At 36.4% G+C, this 22,016-nt stretch overlaps 1 protein-coding gene across 15 annotated transcripts in view; it reads right to left on the bottom strand.

The window, feature by feature from the left end:
- CCDC88A (coiled-coil domain containing 88A) overlaps positions 1 to 22,016 on the bottom strand; it is a gene marked incomplete at its 3' end in the record, with an annotated part of 112,318 nt that overhangs the window by 3,621 nt on the left and 86,681 nt on the right. For 4 of the 15 annotated variants that reach the window (XM_080685791.1, XM_080685792.1, XM_080685783.1 and 1 more), the window contains exons 23-31: positions 19,454 to 19,599; positions 14,421 to 14,513; positions 14,077 to 14,291; positions 9,712 to 9,795; positions 8,498 to 8,701; positions 7,833 to 7,904; positions 6,841 to 6,921; positions 4,814 to 5,079; positions 3,380 to 4,366 (exon numbers count right to left, since the gene is read on the bottom strand). In XM_080685791.1, the coding sequence (XP_080541917.1) occupies positions 3,380 to 4,366; positions 4,814 to 5,079; positions 6,841 to 6,921; positions 7,833 to 7,904; positions 8,498 to 8,701; positions 9,712 to 9,795; positions 14,077 to 14,291; positions 14,421 to 14,513; positions 19,454 to 19,599 (2,148 nt within the window). Of the gene's footprint in view, positions 1 to 45; positions 146 to 3,379; positions 4,367 to 4,813; positions 5,080 to 6,840; positions 6,922 to 7,832; positions 7,905 to 8,497; positions 8,702 to 9,711; positions 9,796 to 14,076; positions 14,292 to 14,420; positions 14,514 to 19,453; positions 19,600 to 22,016 lie in introns of those variants that run through there. The other 11 variants (XM_080685786.1, XM_080685788.1, XM_080685784.1 and 8 more) reach the window with 6 other exon arrangements.

Below are 22,016 nucleotides of genomic sequence, written 5' to 3'. Positions count from 1 at the left end.
TATAAATGAGACTAATCTCATTTACATTTTGAGTAAGAAACTCACCACTTGGCCCACATGTCATGTAGTGGGTAATAGAATTAGGAGCTTTGTTGCTCCCTAGACCTGCTTTTTGAATTTCTGCTTTCTTGTACTTTGTCCACATCTGCAGGAAAAAAGCATTTCATGTTATTTAATCAAAAGTTAAACATAATACAATTCATGAAGATAAGAAACTAAAGAGCTCTCATTGAATAGGGCAAGGAGAAGGAATCTAACTCTGGGAAATTCTTTAATCTGATAGACATCTCATTACTTCAAGACTGATTTTCATAGCTAGAAATAATAAGACTGGTTTTCATATTTAAAAGCTAGAAATAATATGCCTCCTAGTGTCAAAAAGATTTACTTATTATGTTTATGTACTAAATGGTCATATATAGTTGTAAAGTAAAAAGTAATCTTGCATGCAGTGGCAGAAACATCTACAATGAAATATTTGTATTACTTACTAAGAAAACCTGGGCTTAAGGCATATTTTGTAGGCAAATAAGATACCTCATTGCACTGTAATAGCTAAAATTGTTTTGGTTAAAGGAGACCCAATACATAACAGTGTAAATTTACAAAGTCACACAAATAATAATGGCATAATTTCTAGAAACCTAGGCCAGGAATAGAAACTATGCAGTTTCATCTAAAATTAGGGTATTGAATCTCACATAGTTTTTCAAATAATCTTTTGTGAAGCCATAGGATTTTTATGGAGATGTCTTAGAAGAAAAACATGTAGCTGCTCAACTGAGTCAGAGTTTTAATTTTATCTTAAAAAATATATTTAATTGGGGGCATCTTTCTAAGATTTCATTTATATTAATATAGTGTTCTGAGAGACTTTTATGACTCCACAGCTTATGATAGTTTCTGGAGGAAATCTAGTCTGTATTCTTAGACAATCATCAAGACACATGGACATGGTATGTATCTGTCTCACATGCACAGTGTGTATCTTCTTTTTGAAAATGTGCTGTATATATAACTATAGCCATTTAGGTTGTAAATACTTCTTTACTGTAAAAGTAATTTTTTAAAATAATCACAGTTTTTAATATAATAGCCCATGATTTCTCAATGTATAAAATTTAATATTCTAAATTAAAATATAGGGCCAGATTTATAACATTTAAAAAGTTGAAATAGTTGAGAAATAAAACTTGACTCAATGTGGAAAAGAAATAATTTTTACATTTGCATGATATATGTCCTCCATCTAATCTCACCTACATTTGCCATTAATTTTTATTACTAGGTTATGAAAAAATAAAAGAAGGCATACCAAAAACATTTAAAATGTTAGAATTGAGTATAAAACAAATGACAATAAAATAGATTGATGTATTCACACAGAAAATATGTTAGGTGGTACTAAAAATATGAAAATTTTCTGATTGATTACCTGCTCTAGCACTACTTTTAGTAAGAGCTGGCTATGAGAAAAGTAGTATGGTCAAAGGTGTAAGTAGAAGGGGCCTTGGTTCAATTAATAACAATAATTAATATAACAACATGTAGTAAATGATAATTTCCTTCCTCTTTAGAAAGTAACATTTCAAAGCATTCCTTTCCGATGCCAGGCTGTTATTAACAGAAATATTTAGGCTAAATCAAAATGGCAAAAACATTCCAGAGACAGAGCAAAGATATAGTCCTCCAGATATAAGTGAGAGTTATGAGTTTTTATTTTTGTTTTATTCTGGGAGATTCAAGTTTAGCTGATTCTGCTTTTAAAGGAGCACAGCAAGAGACAATTTTAAAGTTTATGACACCAGAGTCAAAGTTAGCAAATATTTTCTCTATCTTACATGGTTATTTTTTAGCTACAAGTCGTATTTATTCTTAGTTCTAAAATTTGTTCTACTAAAAGTACACCTATTAATTTAAGTGGTTACAAATCCTAATATTTTATTTTAGCACAATGTACTCATTTTAGAAAATTTTTTTAAGGATAGACATATCATTTAATAATAAATTATAAAATTATAGAAGTACCAATCTTCACCACTTTGTAAACTTTCTACCCTTTTTAACAGAAAAATGCAAATTTTCAACACATTGAGTATGATTGTTTTATTTCTCTTTGACTCTATTAAAAAAAAGAACTAGAAAAACTCTAACTGATTCTAGGTAAAAATTAATCTTGAAGGAAGATGAAGAAAAGTGCAGAAAAGAAATAAAATACATAGAAATTGCTCCTAGTTACTGTAAAAGTCACATTTAAATTTGATGGGGTTCTTTAAGAATTACACTAACTTTATTAATATTAACAATGTTTTAAATCTGAACAATTTTATAAATATGGGCAGTAGTTAATATTTGCTACATAAAGTATTGAGTTATTAACTATTTCTTTGAAAAGAAAACAGGATAGAAGGCATAATTAAATGGCAAAAGAAAAGGACTTTTTTTTTTTAACGTATTTTCCTATACATGTGCAATATGTGGTGCACATTCTGGAAATAAAAGAAAGGGCCCGGCCTTCATGGCTCAGTGGTTGAGCGTCGACCTATGAACCAGGAAGGCCTCGTTCGGTTCCAGGTCTGGGCACATGCCCGGGTTGCGGGCTTGATCCCCAGTAGCGGCGCATGTTTCTATCTCTCTCTCCCTCTTCCTTCCTCTCTGAAATCAATAAAAAGAAATACATATTTTTAAAAGAAATATTTCTTAGAAAAAGAGAAAGAAAGGAATGAGAAGGAGGAAGGGAGGAAATGAGCATTCTTTTTTGGAAGCAACAAAGTATGACTTGGGCCCTAGCTGGTTTGCTCAGTGGATAGAGCGTCAGCCTGCAAACTGAAGGGTCCTGTGTTCGATTCCAGTCGAGGGCACATGCCCAGGTTGCAGGCTCCTTCCCCAGTAGGGGTCATGCAGGAGGCAGCCAGTCAATGATTCTCTATCATCATTGTTGTTTCTATCTCTCCCTCTCCCTTCCTCTCTGAAATCAATAAAAAAACAAAACAAAAAAAAACATATACCAAAAAAACAAAAAACAAAGTATGACTTGGAAATGCTTTCTTGGTAATTACAGCATGCAACTATCTTAACATGCTTCTAAAAGTAACAATCTCTTATCAGGCAGCAAGAATTGTGAAAGAGAAGCATGTATTGTTAAGGTTTTTAAAGTCATGCAGAAAATGTACAATGCAATTAATATTTCATGCAGGCTTTGGTGTGGTTACACATTCACATTTATATACAAGCCATCATGTACAGCCAAACACTATGCCACAATTTGAAAATAAAAATATGAACCTTGCCAAATACTTTTCAACAGCAGCTCTTCAAGTCAGATTAGAGAAGCATAGTACATATCAAATGACATCAGGATTACACTGTGCAGTTTTGATCATACACAACCATATTCATACCAAACAGTCTGATTATCCTCAGAAACCAACAGTGCAGCTTCTGTGTCATCAGGACAGAGGCATGCAGGAGTGATAAGATTGTTGCTACCTACAGAAGACTGTGGGTTACAGTTACCACAGATCTGATTATCAGAAAACTGTTCATTATCTTTCTGTGAAGCTTTATCCAAAGAGGCAGAAGCCTGGTCAGTTACTCTGGTGACTGGCCTGGGAGGTAACCCACTTATGTTACTAACTAACTCTGTATTCAGCGATAAAAATGGCTGAGATGGATGAGTAAATGACTCTATACTATCTTTAGCTGATATTACAAGTGTGTCATTAGACATATTAATAGTGGCAAAAGTCTGGTTTAGAAAATGTGACGTTTCTGTTGAGCTTCTAGCCTGGGCATATAGAGACTCATGCTCATCGGTAACTAAACCAATTTGTGCATGAGAACCTACATAATATGTTGGGCTGTGAAGTTTATGGGAAGACCACTGGTGTAAATGGTACTCACTAGATGCTGCAGTGATGTGGCTATCAGCAACAGCTGGTGATGAATCAACTGACATAGGCAGTCTACTGTCCTTGGTCAAAAAATCATGGATGCTTGTCCTTCGAGTAGTCCCTTCTGCAGTAGAGATCACACTGCTTGCACGAGGTAAAGTGGCATAAGGATTACTATCTTTTGATTGTCGTGACAAAGAAGATTCTTTTACTAATTTTATCTTTCCTTGAGTGCCTGGTGTAGGTTTTCCTGGAGAACTAATAAAGTAGGTATCTTCAGTCTTTTGAGGACCAGGTCTCACAAATTGTTCAGGCTTAGTTGTCCGTCTATCATAGAAGTCTCCTGGGCTTTTTCCACTTACTGACCTGGCCAGACCACAGCTAACGGGTTTGCTTTTTCCCAAAAAGTCAGAAGAGACAGACAAACTTTTCATTACTTCATCTAAAAGATTATCTTGACTTGAGGACTTTATCTGTTAAAAAACAAAGCAGATTAATGAATATCAGGTATGCTTTTACTTTCCTGACATATTAGACTGCATAATATAAAACTGCTAGTATTTCTAAACACTCCTTTATTTAAAAAAAAAAAATGCTCTAAAGTTCGCCCTGGCCGGTGTGTCTCAGTGGTAGAGCAGCGGCCTGTGCACTGAAGGGTCTCGGGTTCAATTCCGATCAAGGGCTCATACAGGTTTGCTCCCTAGCTGCCCTCTCCCCCACTGTGGGGCACATGTGGGAGGCAACCAATCGATGTGTCTTTCTCAAACAGTTCTCTCCTTCCCTCCCCTTCCACTCTTTCTAAAAATCAATGGAAAAAATATCATCGGGCATTAACAACCACAACAAAAAAGCTCTAAAGTTCAGTCACAGACATTTAACTTGTAATGCCCATCTAAATTAAGGTCACCTATAAAACTCACCTGTATTGAGGTAAGCTTGTTGCTTTCTTCCAAAAACTGTTGTAGAGTAACCACTTCACTTCCAGGGGAACCAGTTTTGATCTTGTGATGTGCTCGACTCTCAGTTTCAGGCATTTTGTGCTGGAGCACTGGACTTGATCTGGTCTGTCTTTTCAAGTACTGGATTGGACTGCTACCACTGCTGGACCAAGCCTCATGATCATGAAGCAAGCTAAATTCCCCACTGCTATGGCTTTGTGGCCTGCTCTGGATATTAACTGCACCTGCTTTCGGAGTAAATGGTGTGTTAAGAGTTCAATAATAGAAATGAGATTAAAACTATATAAGTAATAAGATTTGTTGACTGAGTTCTTACGAAGAGCCAAACTGACTTTCAAGCTTTACTCAGAAATGCTTAGTAACTATGTTTATCTTTTACTAGTCTAACAACTGCCAGATTATTTTGTCTACCATAAACTTATCAGTCTATCATAGCCTGCTTCTTTATTTTGTCAATTTGACAAATATAAGCACTTTTGCCACCATACTCAGAGCCTAAAGATATAAAGCAGGCACTTAATGCATTTGATGAGGAAATGGATGAATAAATAAATGGTTAATATGTTTTTTTAAAATACAGGTTCAAATACAACTTGACCCTGAATAACATGGGATTAGGGATGCCAACCCCCACCCCTTCCACATATTTTCAAGGGTCAACTATAACTGTAAACAATTTAGAACAAAATGTGACTATAGGAATTTTAAATTATTTCTGAATGTTAAAACCAAAAACTATTCTAAATGCTAAAAATTCTAATGCTTTGCCTTTCTATGAAGTTTTTATTCCTTAAAGTTTTACCTGTTCATCCTTAATAAATGACCTTAAAGAAAAATTTTTAAAATTAAATAGGCATATATGGAAAATCATGCTTTCCACTGTTGGTATGGTGGCCACTCAGCTGAGTAACTGTATAGAATGCAAATTACAGTTCTGGAAAAAAGCTATCTAAAGTTTATGCTGTTCCTTAACAGTGCTAATTGATTTTGATCAAAAGCAAACTGATACAGTATTGAGATAGAAAATGCAACTTTCCATGGTTTTCTAATCACAAAAGAGTAAAGTAGGTCATGAAAGACTTTGGCTCAAGTTCTGTAATAATTTTATAGGAATAAGATTTTCTTAAATTTTCAAATACTTCTTCATATGTTCAGACTATTTTTTCCTACTGGTTATACAAACATGATTATAAAAATATAAAAATCCCTCTTTTTTTTCAGATCACAGCAAGAAAGTCATAGCATTAATGATAAAAATAAACTAAAATGGAGACAAAAGGATTTTATAATGCAAAGAGCAATGGAATAAATACATTGACTCTAATTTGGCAATTCTGGACTGTACAGAATAGTATTTTAACAAACTTTTATAATCCATTAAACAATTCCAGAATCTGAGTAGGCAGTATACCTTTAAGGAAAAAGGTATTAGTCAAGGCTTCCAGACAGACATTACATAAAAGCCTTACTTGAAATGTATATTTAAAAACTAAGGAAAAAAAATTGAAATAATTCTTAGATGAGCTATGTGCATCCACTTGGCTCCTGTTTCACATATATACACACACAAATGCCTTATCAAATTAAAAAATATATTTCCCCCTATTTCGTGGATAAACTAAGTGTATGTAAAACTCTTTCTGTAATGTGAGTTCAATGTATAAGCATCGTGAAAAAATTAAGGACAACCATGTTAATGAGAAAGATAAAACCTAAGTAAAATAAGACCTACAGATATTTTTGAAGTGTAAATTATAAAATATTTTACCTGTGAAAGATAAAAAATGGAAACCAAAATAACTGCTCCTTTTTACATTTATATACATTGAAATACATTTGTATTACAATGTTAAAAGTATAAAATATTCCAAGAAACTATGTCCCAAACAGATGATTTGGATTTCACACTTTACCCTAGAGACTTCATCGATCTCCCTTTTAAATGTGGAAATGGATGGAACATATTAATAAATTTACCTACAGCATACCTTTGACTTCATGGAGTGAAGCATTATTATTGCTATTGCTAGTGGATGTCCTGCCACTATCAAGGCTGGCTGGTCTCGAAGCTAAATGAAAAAATCAGGAGACAGTGTGATAAAACTTCCAGCTGATGACACTGAACTTTACATTCTGATCACAGAATGCTTGGAGGAAGTAATCATGCATACTTGCACCCATCGAGCATGCCCACCAATAGCTGAATTGTATACATTAGAGAGCAGACATTTCCACATAATTTATTAAGATAGGGCACGTCTGAAACAATTGTTGAAATTTAAAGAAAAGAAGATAAATTGCATATTTAGATTTGAATATGATTTCTAGAAGGATACTAGGACTATTTTAAATTAATAGAGTGACATGCCAAAAAAAGGTGCTAGTGATTAGGTCACTTACAACAGATCAGACAAAGAACCCTGCACATTGCAAAGATGCCACAAACAGGAGGAACATGAGCATCTGTAGTTAATGTTTTGTATTCCTATCCATAGAAGGGAAACAACCGCACAGTTAACATGGCCCTATCCTATTTCTTAAAATCCCGCTTTCATATGAAATTCCTTTTACATGTTATCCACTTACTGTTAATAATTTAGTTTGGTAAGATATGATTTTCCAGATAGAAATTTAAAAACCTGAAATGCTTGACATTGCAGAATATGGTTTCTTAAAGTTTATATTTTCTTAAAGTAAATATGGTAAAAAGTAATTCAGAACTTTGAACTTATACCAAAACGGCAACAAAATTACCTTTAATCATTGTGCAGGAATACTTTATAAATGACCTTGACTAAAACAGAGACTATTTAGATGAAACAGTAACCTTAAAAGGGGTAAAGGGGAGTATTAGGTTTGAAGAAATGGCAGAGGTATGAGGTGCAGGTTAGATAAAACATGCTTGCTGGCAATGCACATTCAGATTCAATGCAACATTCTATAGTTAATATGTACTCTCTAAATAAAGTTCGTATCTTACCATGAACTCTTGATCCCGTACTAGAATCATCACTAATACCTTGTGGACTTATATCTTCAAAGGATGTAGCATCTACATAAAATAGCAAAATAGATATTAAAGTATTTCTTAACCAATAAAAACCCACACCAACGTTGCAAAATTTTATTTACTCAGAATATGGAAACTCTTTTTTAATTACATGTAATACATCTCTATTTAATATATTTCTAGACGCAACCAAAAACTGGAACTGGAGCAAGAAAAATAGCTCTGATGAGAGTTTACTCGCCAATGGAACAGTCTCCGTGACCCTGCAAAGCAAGGGCCTCGGTTGTTCTACATGGTTTTTTTCTGTTTGAAGTCGTAGTGTTTTCCGTTTTTTTTTTTGTTTTTTTTTAAGCTTCTATTAGTCGCTCCTTTTCTCAAACTTTACTTGCTTTGCTTTTTCTTTTCTTTTCAGTTCATTAGCTGTTTATTATCAAAAGCTTAGGAAAAATTTTAGTTATTTAGTTATTTTATGTCTTAACTTTTTTGAAATGCTTTGAAAATTCCCTCAAATCAAAGCCAGATTGTTTTGATAATTATTTCCGTTTGCTACTGTCAAAAAGTACACAAGGGAAAGTCAAATTAAAATTTCTGTTGCCAACAGTTCCACAACAGTGCAAATAGCAGACGGCCTATACCTTTATTATTAACCAACTGCTTGGATCTGAAGCCTGTAGAAGAGTTGACAGTTGAAAAGTTGATAGCTGTAGTAGAGAAGGCCATAGCTCCCAATTCTTTTCTCCTTTTACCCGTTGAAATATCATCCGGAACCTCCAAATTCTCAGTACTACCTGTCCACTGTCCTCCTGCTAGGACCATGGACTGCACCAGGTCATTCATGGCTGGGATGCAAATGAAAGCAAATGAATCAGCATGGTTAATGTTCTTGCTCTTATTTCTCTTTTGTATTATAAATGATCTGGGGGTTTTTCCCTATGGATTAATGCAAGTGAAAATAAAAAACTGTAACCACAATGTCATTCAAATTATGACATGCATTCAGCTGAATGAAATGAATAGGCCAAAGGCTGATAAATTTCAGTAAATACTTTTATCCCATCTCCACCCCATTTAAAGATGGGAAAAGGAATTTTACTCTGTACAACTGCCATGCTTTTGCGCAGTGATGTGCAATATAATTAGAAGCCTTCATAATGTGGTTTTGTGGTGACAAAAATGGAATGAATAAAGATAAGATGGAGAGCAGTTCTTATACAGTATCATTATTGAAAATGATAAAGAGTCCTTGGTCAGAGCAGGTTACTGAAGAAATTATTCATTTTATCAATCAAATAAGTATACCATTAATAAAAACCTGAAAGAGATGATAGTCAAAGTGACAGACATTTAATGTGATTATGTAATTACCCATTCCACTTTAAAAAAAAAAAAAAAGGAAAACCAGAGTATTATTATATAAAGAATGACAAACATTTTTAAGGGTTACAGGCCATTTTATTTATTTATTTAATCTAGTTCATTAAGGAAATAAATGTCTAATGCTAAACATTGTTATATTTTCTTTAAGTAAATTCCTTTGGGAAAAAATCTCTAATGGCATAAAATTAGGGTTTTATTTCTGCCAACTTTTAGAAAGCACTGGAAATTTACAAGTGTATTATTACATGTACAACTAAACATATGCATGTATATGTATGTATCAGTGAACATACATATAATGCAAATTCAGTGCCAGTTTTGAAAAAAAAAATTCTTCCAGCTCCTTGTATTAGAGGAAGACTGCACTTTGTAAAATAAGAAAATTGGCACAGTCCAGAGAAAGGTTAGTGAAAATTAGTAATGGAAGCCAATGTAGTCAACTGAAAGAAGCTGAACTGTCATAAAGTCTTACACATGGAACGACGGTAGCAGGCCTTCATTTTGTCTTTATCCTTCGGTCTGTTCCTCAAAAAGGGCAGTCTTTTCAGTGCAACCACTTTAATGTCAGAGCATGAAGAAAAACAGAAACAGAAAAATGAAACAGAAAAAAGGGAGAAGAACAGATGGGAGTTAAATGTTGAAATTAAGGACAGAAATGAATGTCTGAGTTTCAGCTTATGTATGCTATATTAAAGTTATTATTCTCGTGCTGCTGAGTGATAATGAAATATGAAATAAGTACTCTGATACTTTAAAATACTTGGAACGGCACTGAAGACAATGATGAGGAACATATACTTTGAAAGCTTGGATTAGCTAAAGTCCTATAAATACAGGAACTGGTTAGAATTACTTATGGAACAAGTTTCCTAGTTAAATTGTAAATGTATAACTTTAAAATTAGGGCTATTGGTAGGACACAGAGTATACGTGATAAAAATGTACATGGCTTTTCAATCCTCTATTTTCTTTAATTTTTTAAATTATAAGGCTTTATGGAAAAAGTAATTTAGGCAAAAGCACTTAAGAGTATTTTAGTAATATACATCACCAAAAACTAAAGTGCCCATGGGATGTTTTAAACAATCTAAAGCTTTTAAAACTTTCATTAAAATTTTTCAATACTTTCTTAAACTTTAATAAAGAAATAGCAAATTGCTTCTTGGTGCAATATGTAGTAGCACCATGGAAATATATATTCTTTGAACAGGCTTTCAAAAGATGAAATGAGCAATTACATTAAATTTCATTTTACCAAAAAGTTGTCTGGGGAAAGAGAAAAAAAGAGTATTTTGACAGTAGTAATAAGCGCTAGCACTAAGTAGTCCTGATAAGGCTAAAAGATATGAAGGCATCCTAAAGCAAGCAAAAATGACCCCAAAAAAGTGTATATTACACTTTTAGGTATTTATTTTGAAGGGCTTTTTCGGTGAGGTTATTAAAAAAATCAAAGATAGCACTGTGCAAGAAAATTTTGTGAATGAAAATGAGGGTTATAACTATAGGAGTCATTAGTACAAAAATAAAAATGTTCACTAGAGTCACTTTCTTAAACTACATTACATATATATATATATATATATATATATATATATGTACATTTTAAAATATATTTTTATTGATTTCAGAGAGGAAGGGAGAGGGAGATAAAAACATTAATGATGAGACAGAATCATTGATCAACTGCCTCCTGCATACCCGCTACTGGGGATCGAGCCCACAACCGGGGCATGTGCCCTGACTGGGAATTGAATCGTGACTTCCTGGTTCATGGGTTAATGCTCAATCACTGAATTACACCTGGCTAAACTATATTTTAATAAGATTTAAATACAAAAAGCCCTGGTGGGGTGGCTCAGTTGGTTCGAGCGTCATCCTATACACCAAGAGGTTGAGGGTTCCATTCCCAAGATCAGGGCACACTCCTAGGTTCAATCCCCAGTTGGGGCACATATGGGAGGCAACTGATTGATGTTTTTCTCTCTCTCTCTCTCTCAAAATCAATTAAAACAAAACACATCGCCCGCCAGCATAGCTCAGTGGTTGAGCGTCGACCTATGAACCAGGGGTTCACGGTTTGATTCCCGGTCAGGCACATGCCCTGGTTGCAGGCTCGATCCCCCATAGGAGCATGCAGGAGGCAGCCGATCAATGATTCTCTCTCATCATTGATGTTTCTATCTCTCTCTACCTCTCCCCTTCCTCGCTGAAATAAATAAAATATATTAAAAACAAAAAAACATATCCTTGGGTGAAGATTAAACTTTTTAAAAATAAGTAAATACAAAAAATGTATTTATTTTGGAACTACAATTCAGGCAGTAGTGAAACAACTTGCATAAAGACTTAAAAACATTGCACACAGCCTTAATAACTATGCTCTTTCTCAGGGTTTGCCATTGTCTTGTAAATAATCAAAGTTCTTTGACACACTTACAAGAATCATTCATTAAGGAGAATGCAATGTACATTCAGCTTTTTAATTTATATATTTGATTGCTATTAGGAATACGTAGTCATGATTCATTTAAGCTTTTAATTTGACCTATTTCTTTTCTAGCTTTGTATAGCACAATTATTTCCAATGATAAAAATAAATGAACTGAAAGCAATGTAAAAATGGACACTTAGCTAAACCAAAGCTGAATGGTTGCAAGGTGCACATGTTGTCTTTACTTTCTTTTTCTGTTTCAACTGTTTTCTAAAGACTGCTTTACTGACAGACACTCTTACAAAAGGGAGAGGACCACAGGAGTTTCAAATTTGCCAGTGGTAGAATGTGATCTTTGTTATGGCAATTAGTTTTTAGATACACAATGTTTTTTTCCCCCCAAACCATACTGAAATTAAGGGAATATTAGCATTGTTGTATTTTGTGTTTATTTAAAAAATTCTAAAACTGAACAATTGCAGGAAAAGAGAATATTACTTCCTTTTGATTCTTATTATCAAGGTTTCAGCAGAGAGTATGAAGGAATGACGGGTAGGACAAAAATAAGTTTACAGTTGTTTGCATGGAAAATATACAATAAAAATAATAATACAAGAATAAACTCATACAACTGTAAACTTACTTTTGCCCCATCCTGTACTTAAAACAAACAAGATGGTCTCAGAAAAGACTGTCATGCCTTTCTTGTGTAGGCTCTCATACCTGAATTAAAATATCTTCCTTTAATTAAAAAAATTAAGTATATCTACTAACATTTCTCATTTAATAAAATGTCAGATTTTTATATCTAAAGATAGAGATAAAAGTAAATTATCTGGAAACATTTTAAAGAAAACTTGATGATCTTTCCACAATACTCAGATGTTTCATGCAGATTTGGTTGACAAGACTAGGTAGCAAAAGACCCAGGCAATAATATTCTTATGTGGGGACATAGAATTAAACATATTTCTTGAGCTTACCATATAAATACACCCACATGTGTGTATGCATGAATATGTACATATGTATGTATATGATTTGCTACTTGATTATGGATTCTGATTCTTAGGTGCTACAGCTGCATTCTAAAATATACCCTATAATGAATGTCTAATCTCCTACACCTGAAAATACTGCCTTTTCAGAGATAATTCCCAAGGCCAAAACACTGTCTATAGTTTTTTTAAAGTTACCCAGATGGAGTGTCTACCCCTAAGGGAAATAGCAGCTGTTTTTGCCTGCTATTCACTTAAAAGAATAGTAATGAAATGTACATGTATATATAAATCTATTTTTAAAATTTAATGACTCTGGTGATAGAGTGAGTGGATTTGAAGTATACTGTTTATATATTTTATAAGAACACTGATAGTCAACTTCTTGGACATCTTATAAGGGCCCAGAATTGGATTGTTTTCTCTTTCTCTTAAAATACACTTCTTTAACCATTTACTTTGCCCTTGCTGTTTAGCTAAGCACACTAGTAATGAAATGAAAAGATTATGAATTATGTAGGGTACATTATGATGTTAACTTCTGTATTTGTAATTAAAAATATTAAATCAGCCCTAGCCGGTTTGGCTCAGTGGATAGAGTGTCAGCCTGCAGATCGAAGGGTCCCAGGTATGATTCCGGTCAAGGGCACGTACAGGAGGCAACCGATCTATGTGTATCTCTCACATCGAAGTTTCTGTCTTTCTCTCTCTCTTCCACTCTCTAAAAGATCAATGGAAAAATATCCTCAGGTGAGGATTAACAAAAAAAACAAAAAATATTAAATCACAAGTTTATACACAAATTTATATCTTCTCCCCTATTTTAACCAATCCTTTATCAAGCACTCTATACTTTTCATAACCATCAATTATTTCTAAATCTTTAAATAGCATTCTCTTCAAATTTATACCTATTTCTTTGCTTTGCTCAATGTAACTTTGTTCCAATTTGATACACAAGTATGAGTAAAACCTCATTATAAAATGCCTTATTCTATTTTGTTATAATTATGAAAATGAGCTCTTGTAAATATTTCTCGCTTGCTCCTCATAATCACCCTGGTAAGTATGACACAAAGATGAAATGCTTGCCCATATTAACAGAACTAGCAAATGGCAGAGGTTTCTGGCTCTTATTTCAATGTTCTTTCTACACTGTTTTACCTCCCCGGCCAAATGATGGTATCCCTGTGTACGGAATATCTTTACACACACAATACAGAAAACCATGTGGTTATGTGTTATTGTAGTATATAATGAATTTTATAATTGTATGGAGTTAAAAAGAAATGCATTAATTAGACTATCATCTCAAAGGAGTGTTGAAGTTATTTTTTTTTAAATCTTTTAGAAAGGATTCTAAATCAATACTAGACATAACAAATGTTTAAAGAGTTTAGGCACTCACTGCTGCTTTTCTTGGTCCCCAAAGTTTGACCATCTTCTAAAGAGTTTGAACCTACTGAAGAACTATCTTGACTATCTTGATGAGGGAGTTGAAGAAATCCTTCACCGGAGTCTGAGCGGGTAGGTGTTAATGTTAGAGATTTCTGACGTTCCCGATTAATATCTTTCTTAGACTTTATCAATTTTCTCATTTTTAGAGTAATCCAGTTGCCTCTCCTGATAGAATAATTTAAAAAGTTCTTATCAGTCTAAAATTCAACATATAAATCCTTCACAAAATTAGAAGTTTAAAATATTCTGTTCTTTTTTCGGAATAAAAATGAGTCAATTTTTGGTTAATAGTACCTTCTAGGAGGAGATGGCTCATAAAATTTGTATTGATCCATAATTTTCTCTTCTAATTTCTCCTTTTGTCGTCTTAATTCATTTAACTTATCACTATAAAAATAAAAATTAAATTTTAGGACATACATCATATTTTGTACAGTCATAAATGATATTATTTTGTGACTATGATCTAACTTCTCCCCAAAACATAAACAAATACAGATACCATAGTTGAAAACTAAGATTTATTAGGTAGTAACAATGAATTTTTTCAATTTTCTCCTTTTCTTTAAATTGACATACTTAAATAAAAGCATGTAGGATTTCAAGTTTCAATTCTTCAATAGGATTTAGTTGAAAAAAATTTTCCATGTTACAATCTTATCATGACAAAGGAATTCTCTTAACATCTTTTTTATAGCTATTAACATTATGTCAACATTGACTTTTTCCCCATTTTTGGAATGAATGGTAATTACAATTTATATAGGTAAAAATGGAAATGAACAGTTTGCTTACAATTACAAATATCCTATATAATAAAAGGTTAATATGCAAATTGACCGAAGGGTGGAACAACTGTTCACTATGACACGCAGTGACCAACAGGGGGTAGACGCTTAACATAGGAGCTGCCCCCATGGTCAATACACTCCCACAGGGGGAGCGCCACTCAGCCAGAAGCCAGGCTCAGGGCTGGCGAGCACAGCGGCAGTGGTGGGAGCCCCTCCCGCTTCTGTGGCAGCACTAAGCCATCAGTCGAACATCCCCCGAGGGCTCCCGGACTACGAGAGGGCAAAGGCCAGGCTAAGGGATCCCTCCCACCCCGAGTGCATGAATTTCATGCACTGGGCCTCTAGACCTATATAAGAAAGAGGTAATATGCAAATTAATCCTCACACCCTCACAAGATGGCTGCCTACAACCAGGCCATTAAGGGGGTTAGTGAGGGACGACCAAACGACTTAACAAGCAGGCTGCGTGGGGTGAACAGGCCAGCGGGGGGCTGTTGGGGGAGACCAGGCCAGCAGAGGGGGGCAGTTGGGAGATACCAGACCAGCAGGGGAGGCAGTAAGAGGCAACCAGGCTGGTGGGAGGGGCGGCAGTTAGGGGTGACCAGGCCAGCGGAGGGGGGAAGTTGGGGGAGACCAGACCACCAGGGGGGGGCACTAAGAGGCAACCAGGCCGGTGGGGGGGTGGCAGTTACAGGTGACCAGGCCAGCGGGGGGGGGGGGGGGTGACCAGGACAGCAGAGGGGGGCAGTTGAGGGCAACCAGGTCGGCAGGGGGGGCAGATAGGAGTGACCAGGCCAGCGGGGGGGGGGGGGGGCAGTTAGGAATGACCAGGCCAGCAGGGAGGGGGCAGTTAGGGATGACCTGGCCAGCAGGGAGGGGGCAGTTAGGGATGCCCTGGCCAACAGTGGGGGGCAGTTAGGGGCCACCAGGCCAGCAGGGGGGGCAGTTAGGGGCGATCAGGCCGGCAAGGGGAGCAGTTAGGGGCGACCAGGCAGGCAGGTGAGCAATTAGGAGCCAGCGGTCCAGGATTGTGAGAGGGATCCCAGATTGGAGAGGGTGCAGGCTGGGCTGAGGGGACCCCCCCGCCACCGTGCACAAATTTCATGCATCAGGCCTCTAGCCTATATATAAAAGCCTAAGCGCCGGTAAACTGGTTGCTATGATGCACACTGACCACCGGGGGGCAGACACTCAATGCAGGAGCTGCCCCCTGGTGGTCAGTGGGCTCCCATAGCGGGAGCACCATCAGGCTCACGGCTGGCTAGCGCAGAGGCTGTGTGAGCCTCTCCTGCCTCCACAGCAGCGCTACTGAGTGGCAGGCGCAGTGGCAGGTGCAGCAGGGCCAGGATGAACAGGAGCAGCGGGTCGTACGGCCCAGGCTCAGGCTCCTCCCTGGACGCCTGCTGCTTGGCGCACTACTACATCCCCCGAGGAGTCCCAGATCGGGAGAGGGCGCAGGCCAGGCTAAGGGACCCCACTGGTGCATGAATCTGTGCACCGGGCCTCTAGTAATAATCTTGCAACTGCATCTTCACGCAAACACATGTTTTCCTTTGTGGCAGAATTGCTTAAACTTAAGTTACTTGTAAAGAATTACGTCCCCCCTTCAACAATGTAGGAATATACTAGTTTCACCACAGCTCAGTCTCATGTTTATGTTCTTGGTAGTATATATTATACAGAGAAAAATCACAGATCACAGACTAAAGTAAAAGTAAAACGAACTCTCTAAAAGCAGAAGCCGTTCCAAAATAAAAGTACTATGCGAGTTCAAGAGGAACTTATGAAAGGGAAAATATTTCTATCTTGAATAACCAAAAAGCCTCACTGCCCTGACTGGTGTGCCTGGGTTGGTGGGAGTGTCATCCCACACACCAAAAGGTCTCAGGTTCAATTCCCAGTCAGGGCACATACTAGGTTGTGGGTTTGATACCCAGCCCAGGTCTGGGCGCGTATGGGAGGCAACTGATCTATGTTTCTCTTTCACATTAATTTTCTTTCTTTCTCTCTCTCCCCCTCCCCTTCTCTCTAAAAATCAAAGACAATGTCCTCAGGTGAGGATTAAAATAAAGAAAGAAAAGCCTCATGAAGAACAAGGCCATATTAGATAGACTGAAAGGGAAAGACAAGAATGCAAATTAAGCAGTTTAGCTGAAGGGAAGAAGTGAGGGAGTTTTGGGTTAAGATTCTGCTCAACAGGAAATCAGAATTATTGACGGTTTCATTAAAAAGTGATATTATAGAATCTTTGCTTTAGGTACCGTAACCCCATGATAGAAAAGGATATATCAGAAAGGATGGAGGTACAGAAAGCATTTAGGAGGCTAATGGGTAGTCTGGTTGAGAGGTAAGGTAGCATTAGGGTAGTGGGAACTGGAAGCAACTGATCTGAGAGAGTATATGGAAGAGGATGCTTTGTGAAAGAACGCAAGTTGCCATCAGTTATTGCCAGGGCTGACCAGGAGACCCTGAGCGATGGATGAACAGATTACTCTGACACATGTTTCTGTGAAAGAGAAGGCTAAGGGGCTTGTTCGCCTGCCTTCTTAGGCTTTTATTGTTACAACAGCTTGAACTAAAATTAACCTCTAGGTATAAACAGCAGGGAAAGTATTCTTGAGAAAGCACATGCTTCTACAAGATTGGGTCTTACAGACTCAACATAGAGATTCTAGCAAAACACCGGGGGATCGGACTTGTTTGGAAAAGTCAAGGTAGGGGCTGCCACCTTCAGCAAGGTCCCCTCAGAGGACCCCGACTTTTTGGAGAATCCTCCTTACAGACATTCCAACCAAGTCCCATGCTTCCCCACAAATTATACCACGGCACAAACAGCAGACAGCCTAAACTTCCCAATTATTTTCTCCTTTTTCCTGTTGAAATATTATCAGGAACCTCCAAGTTCTCGGGACTACCTGTTCTTTGTCACTCCTGCTGGGACAATGGGGCACAGGCATTCAGGCAGAAATGTCTGACATGCAAGGGGGATATTTTAATTTTAAATGTCAAACACTAATATTTGAAGTCAATATATAGATACAACCACTAAAACCCTAGAAATGGATTAGTCACCAAGGATCAGAATACTAAGATAAGCTTTGGATAATGCCTCTGCTTAAAAAACAGGAAACTCAAATGCCAAGAGCTTTAGATATACTCACTGCATAAAATGCCTCTTATGGCAGAGAGTAAAGGTATTCATACCCCTGACAGGACTGAAGGTATAATCCAAAGTGGCCAGCCACGAGTGTGAAATTTCTTTGAAGTTTTGCATTTATCTTAAAAGTTCATTCAACTCTGCCTTTGCTCCATGATATATCTATGTATTAATATAAAAATAATGTTCCCTGCCCCAAATTTTATAATAAAAGTAATGCTTCAAAAATGTATCATGTATCCTGGTTTCATATATGCCCTGGTTCACCATCATGTACATCGTGACATTATTTTATTTACTCCTTAGGAAATCCTAGAGGTATTTTGGAGAAAAACAAACCAATGATCAAAGAAATGAAGTAGCTAGTCTATGGTCACATAACTAGTGACTAGAAGAATTGGGATTTGAATTTTAGGAGCTATCTGATTTCAACATCTGTGCTTTCTATTATACTATGGTGCTTCTCATTTAGTGACAAGGGGAAGAGAAGACTTTAGTAAATATGGATCGTGGTGTAATATAAAGACTATACCCTGAGCTGCTCAAGCCAAAATCCTGATTTTACCAGCTTCCTCCACACTCAGTGGAGACACAACTTAGCAATAATGAAGCCCTGTCAATTCTATTTCTCACGTATCTCTTGTATTTCTTCTCAGATACCACTGCTTGTGAATTATTTTTCACTAGATTATTGCAACAGCTTTCATAAAACTTATTTCTTATCTCTATTTTCAGAATCTTCAATCCATACTCTAAAATGCCATCAGTGTTGTTTTTAATGCAGACCTGATCTTATTATTCTCTTGTTCAAATTTTTCAGCAACTTTTTTGTGTGGCGTAGAAAAACCTTTGTGAAGTGACTCTTGAGTGACAGTTTATCCACTTCCCTGCTGTTCCTCCTTCCTCAATTTTGCTCCAGTAAGAAAAATCAGTTTTTAGAGCCTATAGCATACCATAACACACTTTCATCACACTGCTGTGTTTTGCTTTTGCTGCTTTATTGATCTTGTATGTCTTCACAGGTGAACTCCTACTGAACCCCTCAGTCTTGGCTCAAGCAACCAACTTTGGCAAGTCTACCTTACTGCTCCCAGACTAAGGATGCTGTATTTCTATGGCCTCCTACACATACTTCCATTATGGCAATTATTTGTATTTCTCACTTTATATTACTAGTTCCTTAAGAACAGTACCCACGTTTTCATGTTAGTATTCCTGGTTATCAGCATAGAGCCTGAGACATAAGCATTCGAAAAAATATATGTGGAAATAATAATGTTGAAAACAAAAAATATTAGATTAAGTTTTCTCTGCCACCAGAAATTACAATTATAAAATCATAACTAATATTTCACAGTGAAAAATTATTTGGTACCTACATGTACTGTCTTTGTTCAACATGAAAAAGATCCTTGCTTTCCATATTCTGCTCCAACAGTGTTCTGTTTTGCAGCATTAATGTCTGGATTTGATCTAGTAGATGCCGATTTTCTTCTTCTAAATTTCCTTTAAGTTGACTTAGCAACTGTTGAAAAAGTTATTTTTTAAAATATCAACATTTACATTTAACATAAATCACCCAAAACATCTGAAAAATAGAGTACTTCACAGACTTCTATCTCCTGCTATTTCAACAATTAGATGGTCACACTTTGGTCAGAATGTGAGTGATTAGTTTAGTAATAATGACAGCTAAAGAACTGGGTTATATGCTATATATCTATGTTTTCATAATTCTTACCAACATTGGGCTTATCATAAATTAGTTCCAAAAACACTGCTTTCTTAAAAATTGTTTAACTTATACTCTGAAAGCTAGATTCAAATCTCTGGCCTTCTAAGTAGCTATGAAACACTGAACAAGTTAGTTAATTCTCTGAGCTTCAATGACCTCATCTGTAAAATAAGGATAATCCCATCCTGTAAGATTTTTGCAAAGATTAAATAATACATGTAAAGTGCCTGGTGTCATGCTTATGGCACCCAACAGATACTTAATAAACCTCCTTCTTCCTTCAACCACTGTTTTCAAGGAACCTTATAAGTTGCTATATACTTTTTGTGACTTGAACAAAGGAGGCAGGTAATCGTGTCAATAATTGGTATTGCTAGCTCATGTTACTTATAGTTGGGCTGCCAGCAGCATTGGGCTGCTTTTTCTTTAAACAGAATTTGGAAGGAAATATGCTTTAGTTAGGCCAGCGGTTCCAATAGAAGTCAGAAAGCCCACAGTAGTGATTCTCAAAATTTAGCATCCTTTATAAAGTATATTTTTAAAAATGTAGATTTCTGGGTGTAGAGCCCAGAGATCTGTATTTTTTAAAAAATATGCCAACAATTATCTTTCCTCCAAAAGTAATAAGATAAAGAAAACAAACATTTAAAAAATTCTCAAGGCCCTAGCTGAGTAGGTCAGTTGAATAGAGCATCATCTCAACATGCCAAGGTTGCAGGTTCAATCCCTGGTCAGGGCACATACAAGAATCAACCAATGAATGCATAAATCAGTGGGGCAAATCGATGTCTCTGTGTGTGTGTGTCTCTCTCTCTCTTCCCTTCCTCTCTTTCTCTCTCAAATCAATAAATAAAACCTATAGAAAAGCTATTTATGACTATCCATAAACAGCCATCTAGATCTAACAACTGCCAATATTGTGCTAAGTTTCTTTCATTTATCTATATATTATTAAATTGAAATATAACATGTGGCAGATTCATTGCAAAATTGAATCCAGTTATCCTCCTCCCTATATGTATATCCTCTTACAATGTGACTTCTCACTCTTCCCATCAAAAAAAGGAATCTATTTTCTCTCTTCCTGTATTTGGAATGTCTTTGGCCAAGAGAAGGAGATGGAAGTGATTGTGTGACAGTTCCAAGCCCAGTCCTCAAGAGGCCTTATGTGCCTACATGCAGTCTCTGGAAATCCTGCTGGAGGATGAGAGACCGAGTAAATGGAAGTTATGCTAGCTGGGGCCCCCCTAGGCCAGCCAGCCCTCAGAGTACATGCCAGATACCCGCAGATGCAGGAGCAAGTCCAACTATGATCAACCAATCTTGGCCTACACAGCAATTCATTGATCAGCACATCTGCTCAACTGACCCATAGATTCATGAGCAAAAATAAATATTTACTGTCCAAAAATAAATAAATATTTACTGTCCATTATTATTGTTATACAGCATTATCATGTCAACAGACATTGGTTAAAACATATATATATATATGTATGTATATATATATGTGTGTGTATGTGTGTGTGTGTGTGTATATGTGTGTGTGTATGTATGTATGTGTGTGTATATATATATATATATAAATTTTTAAGTGTCTATACAGCTCAATGAAGTATTACAGTGAACACATGGCCCTGGCCAGTGTAGCTCAGTTGGTTGGGTGTTTTCCTGTGCAACAAAGGGTTGCTGGTTTGATTCCCAGTTGGGGCACATGCCAGGGTGGTTGAGGCATGGTCCCCGGTAGGGGGTGTGTAGGAGGCAGCCGATAAATGTTCAGCTCTTCCATTGATGTTTCTCTCTCTCTCTCTCTCTCTCTCTCTCTAAAAATCAATTAAAAAAAAATCTTCAAAGTGAACATGTGTGAAACCAGCACCCCTAGCAAGAAGCAGCATATTAATTGTATTCCAAAAACACTCACTGTGCTCTCTTCCAATCACTATCCCTTCCTATAAAGATACAGATTCATTTTTTCACTCTCTCTAAATTAAGTTATGTGACTTAGCCCATAGCCAAGGGTAAACATCTGAAGTTGGGACAATCAGCCAGGGTTAAGGAGGTAGCGAAGGACTCTTTCTGGTCTCTCCTAGGCAGCCTTCCAGACCACTAGTGACATGTGGGACATTATCAAGACCCACTATGGCTGACTGTCTCATTGCTTGGATCTCACAGTAAAATTTCTGACAAGTTTGCTGACCTGTTACTTT

This window comes from Plecotus auritus (genome assembly GCF_963455305.1).
Source record: "Plecotus auritus genome assembly, chromosome: 8".
In the NCBI taxonomy this organism is placed as follows: Eukaryota; Metazoa; Chordata; class Mammalia; order Chiroptera; family Vespertilionidae; genus Plecotus; species Plecotus auritus.
Note: the sequence above shows the minus strand (reverse complement) of the source record. Positions and strands in the feature narration are given on the sequence as shown.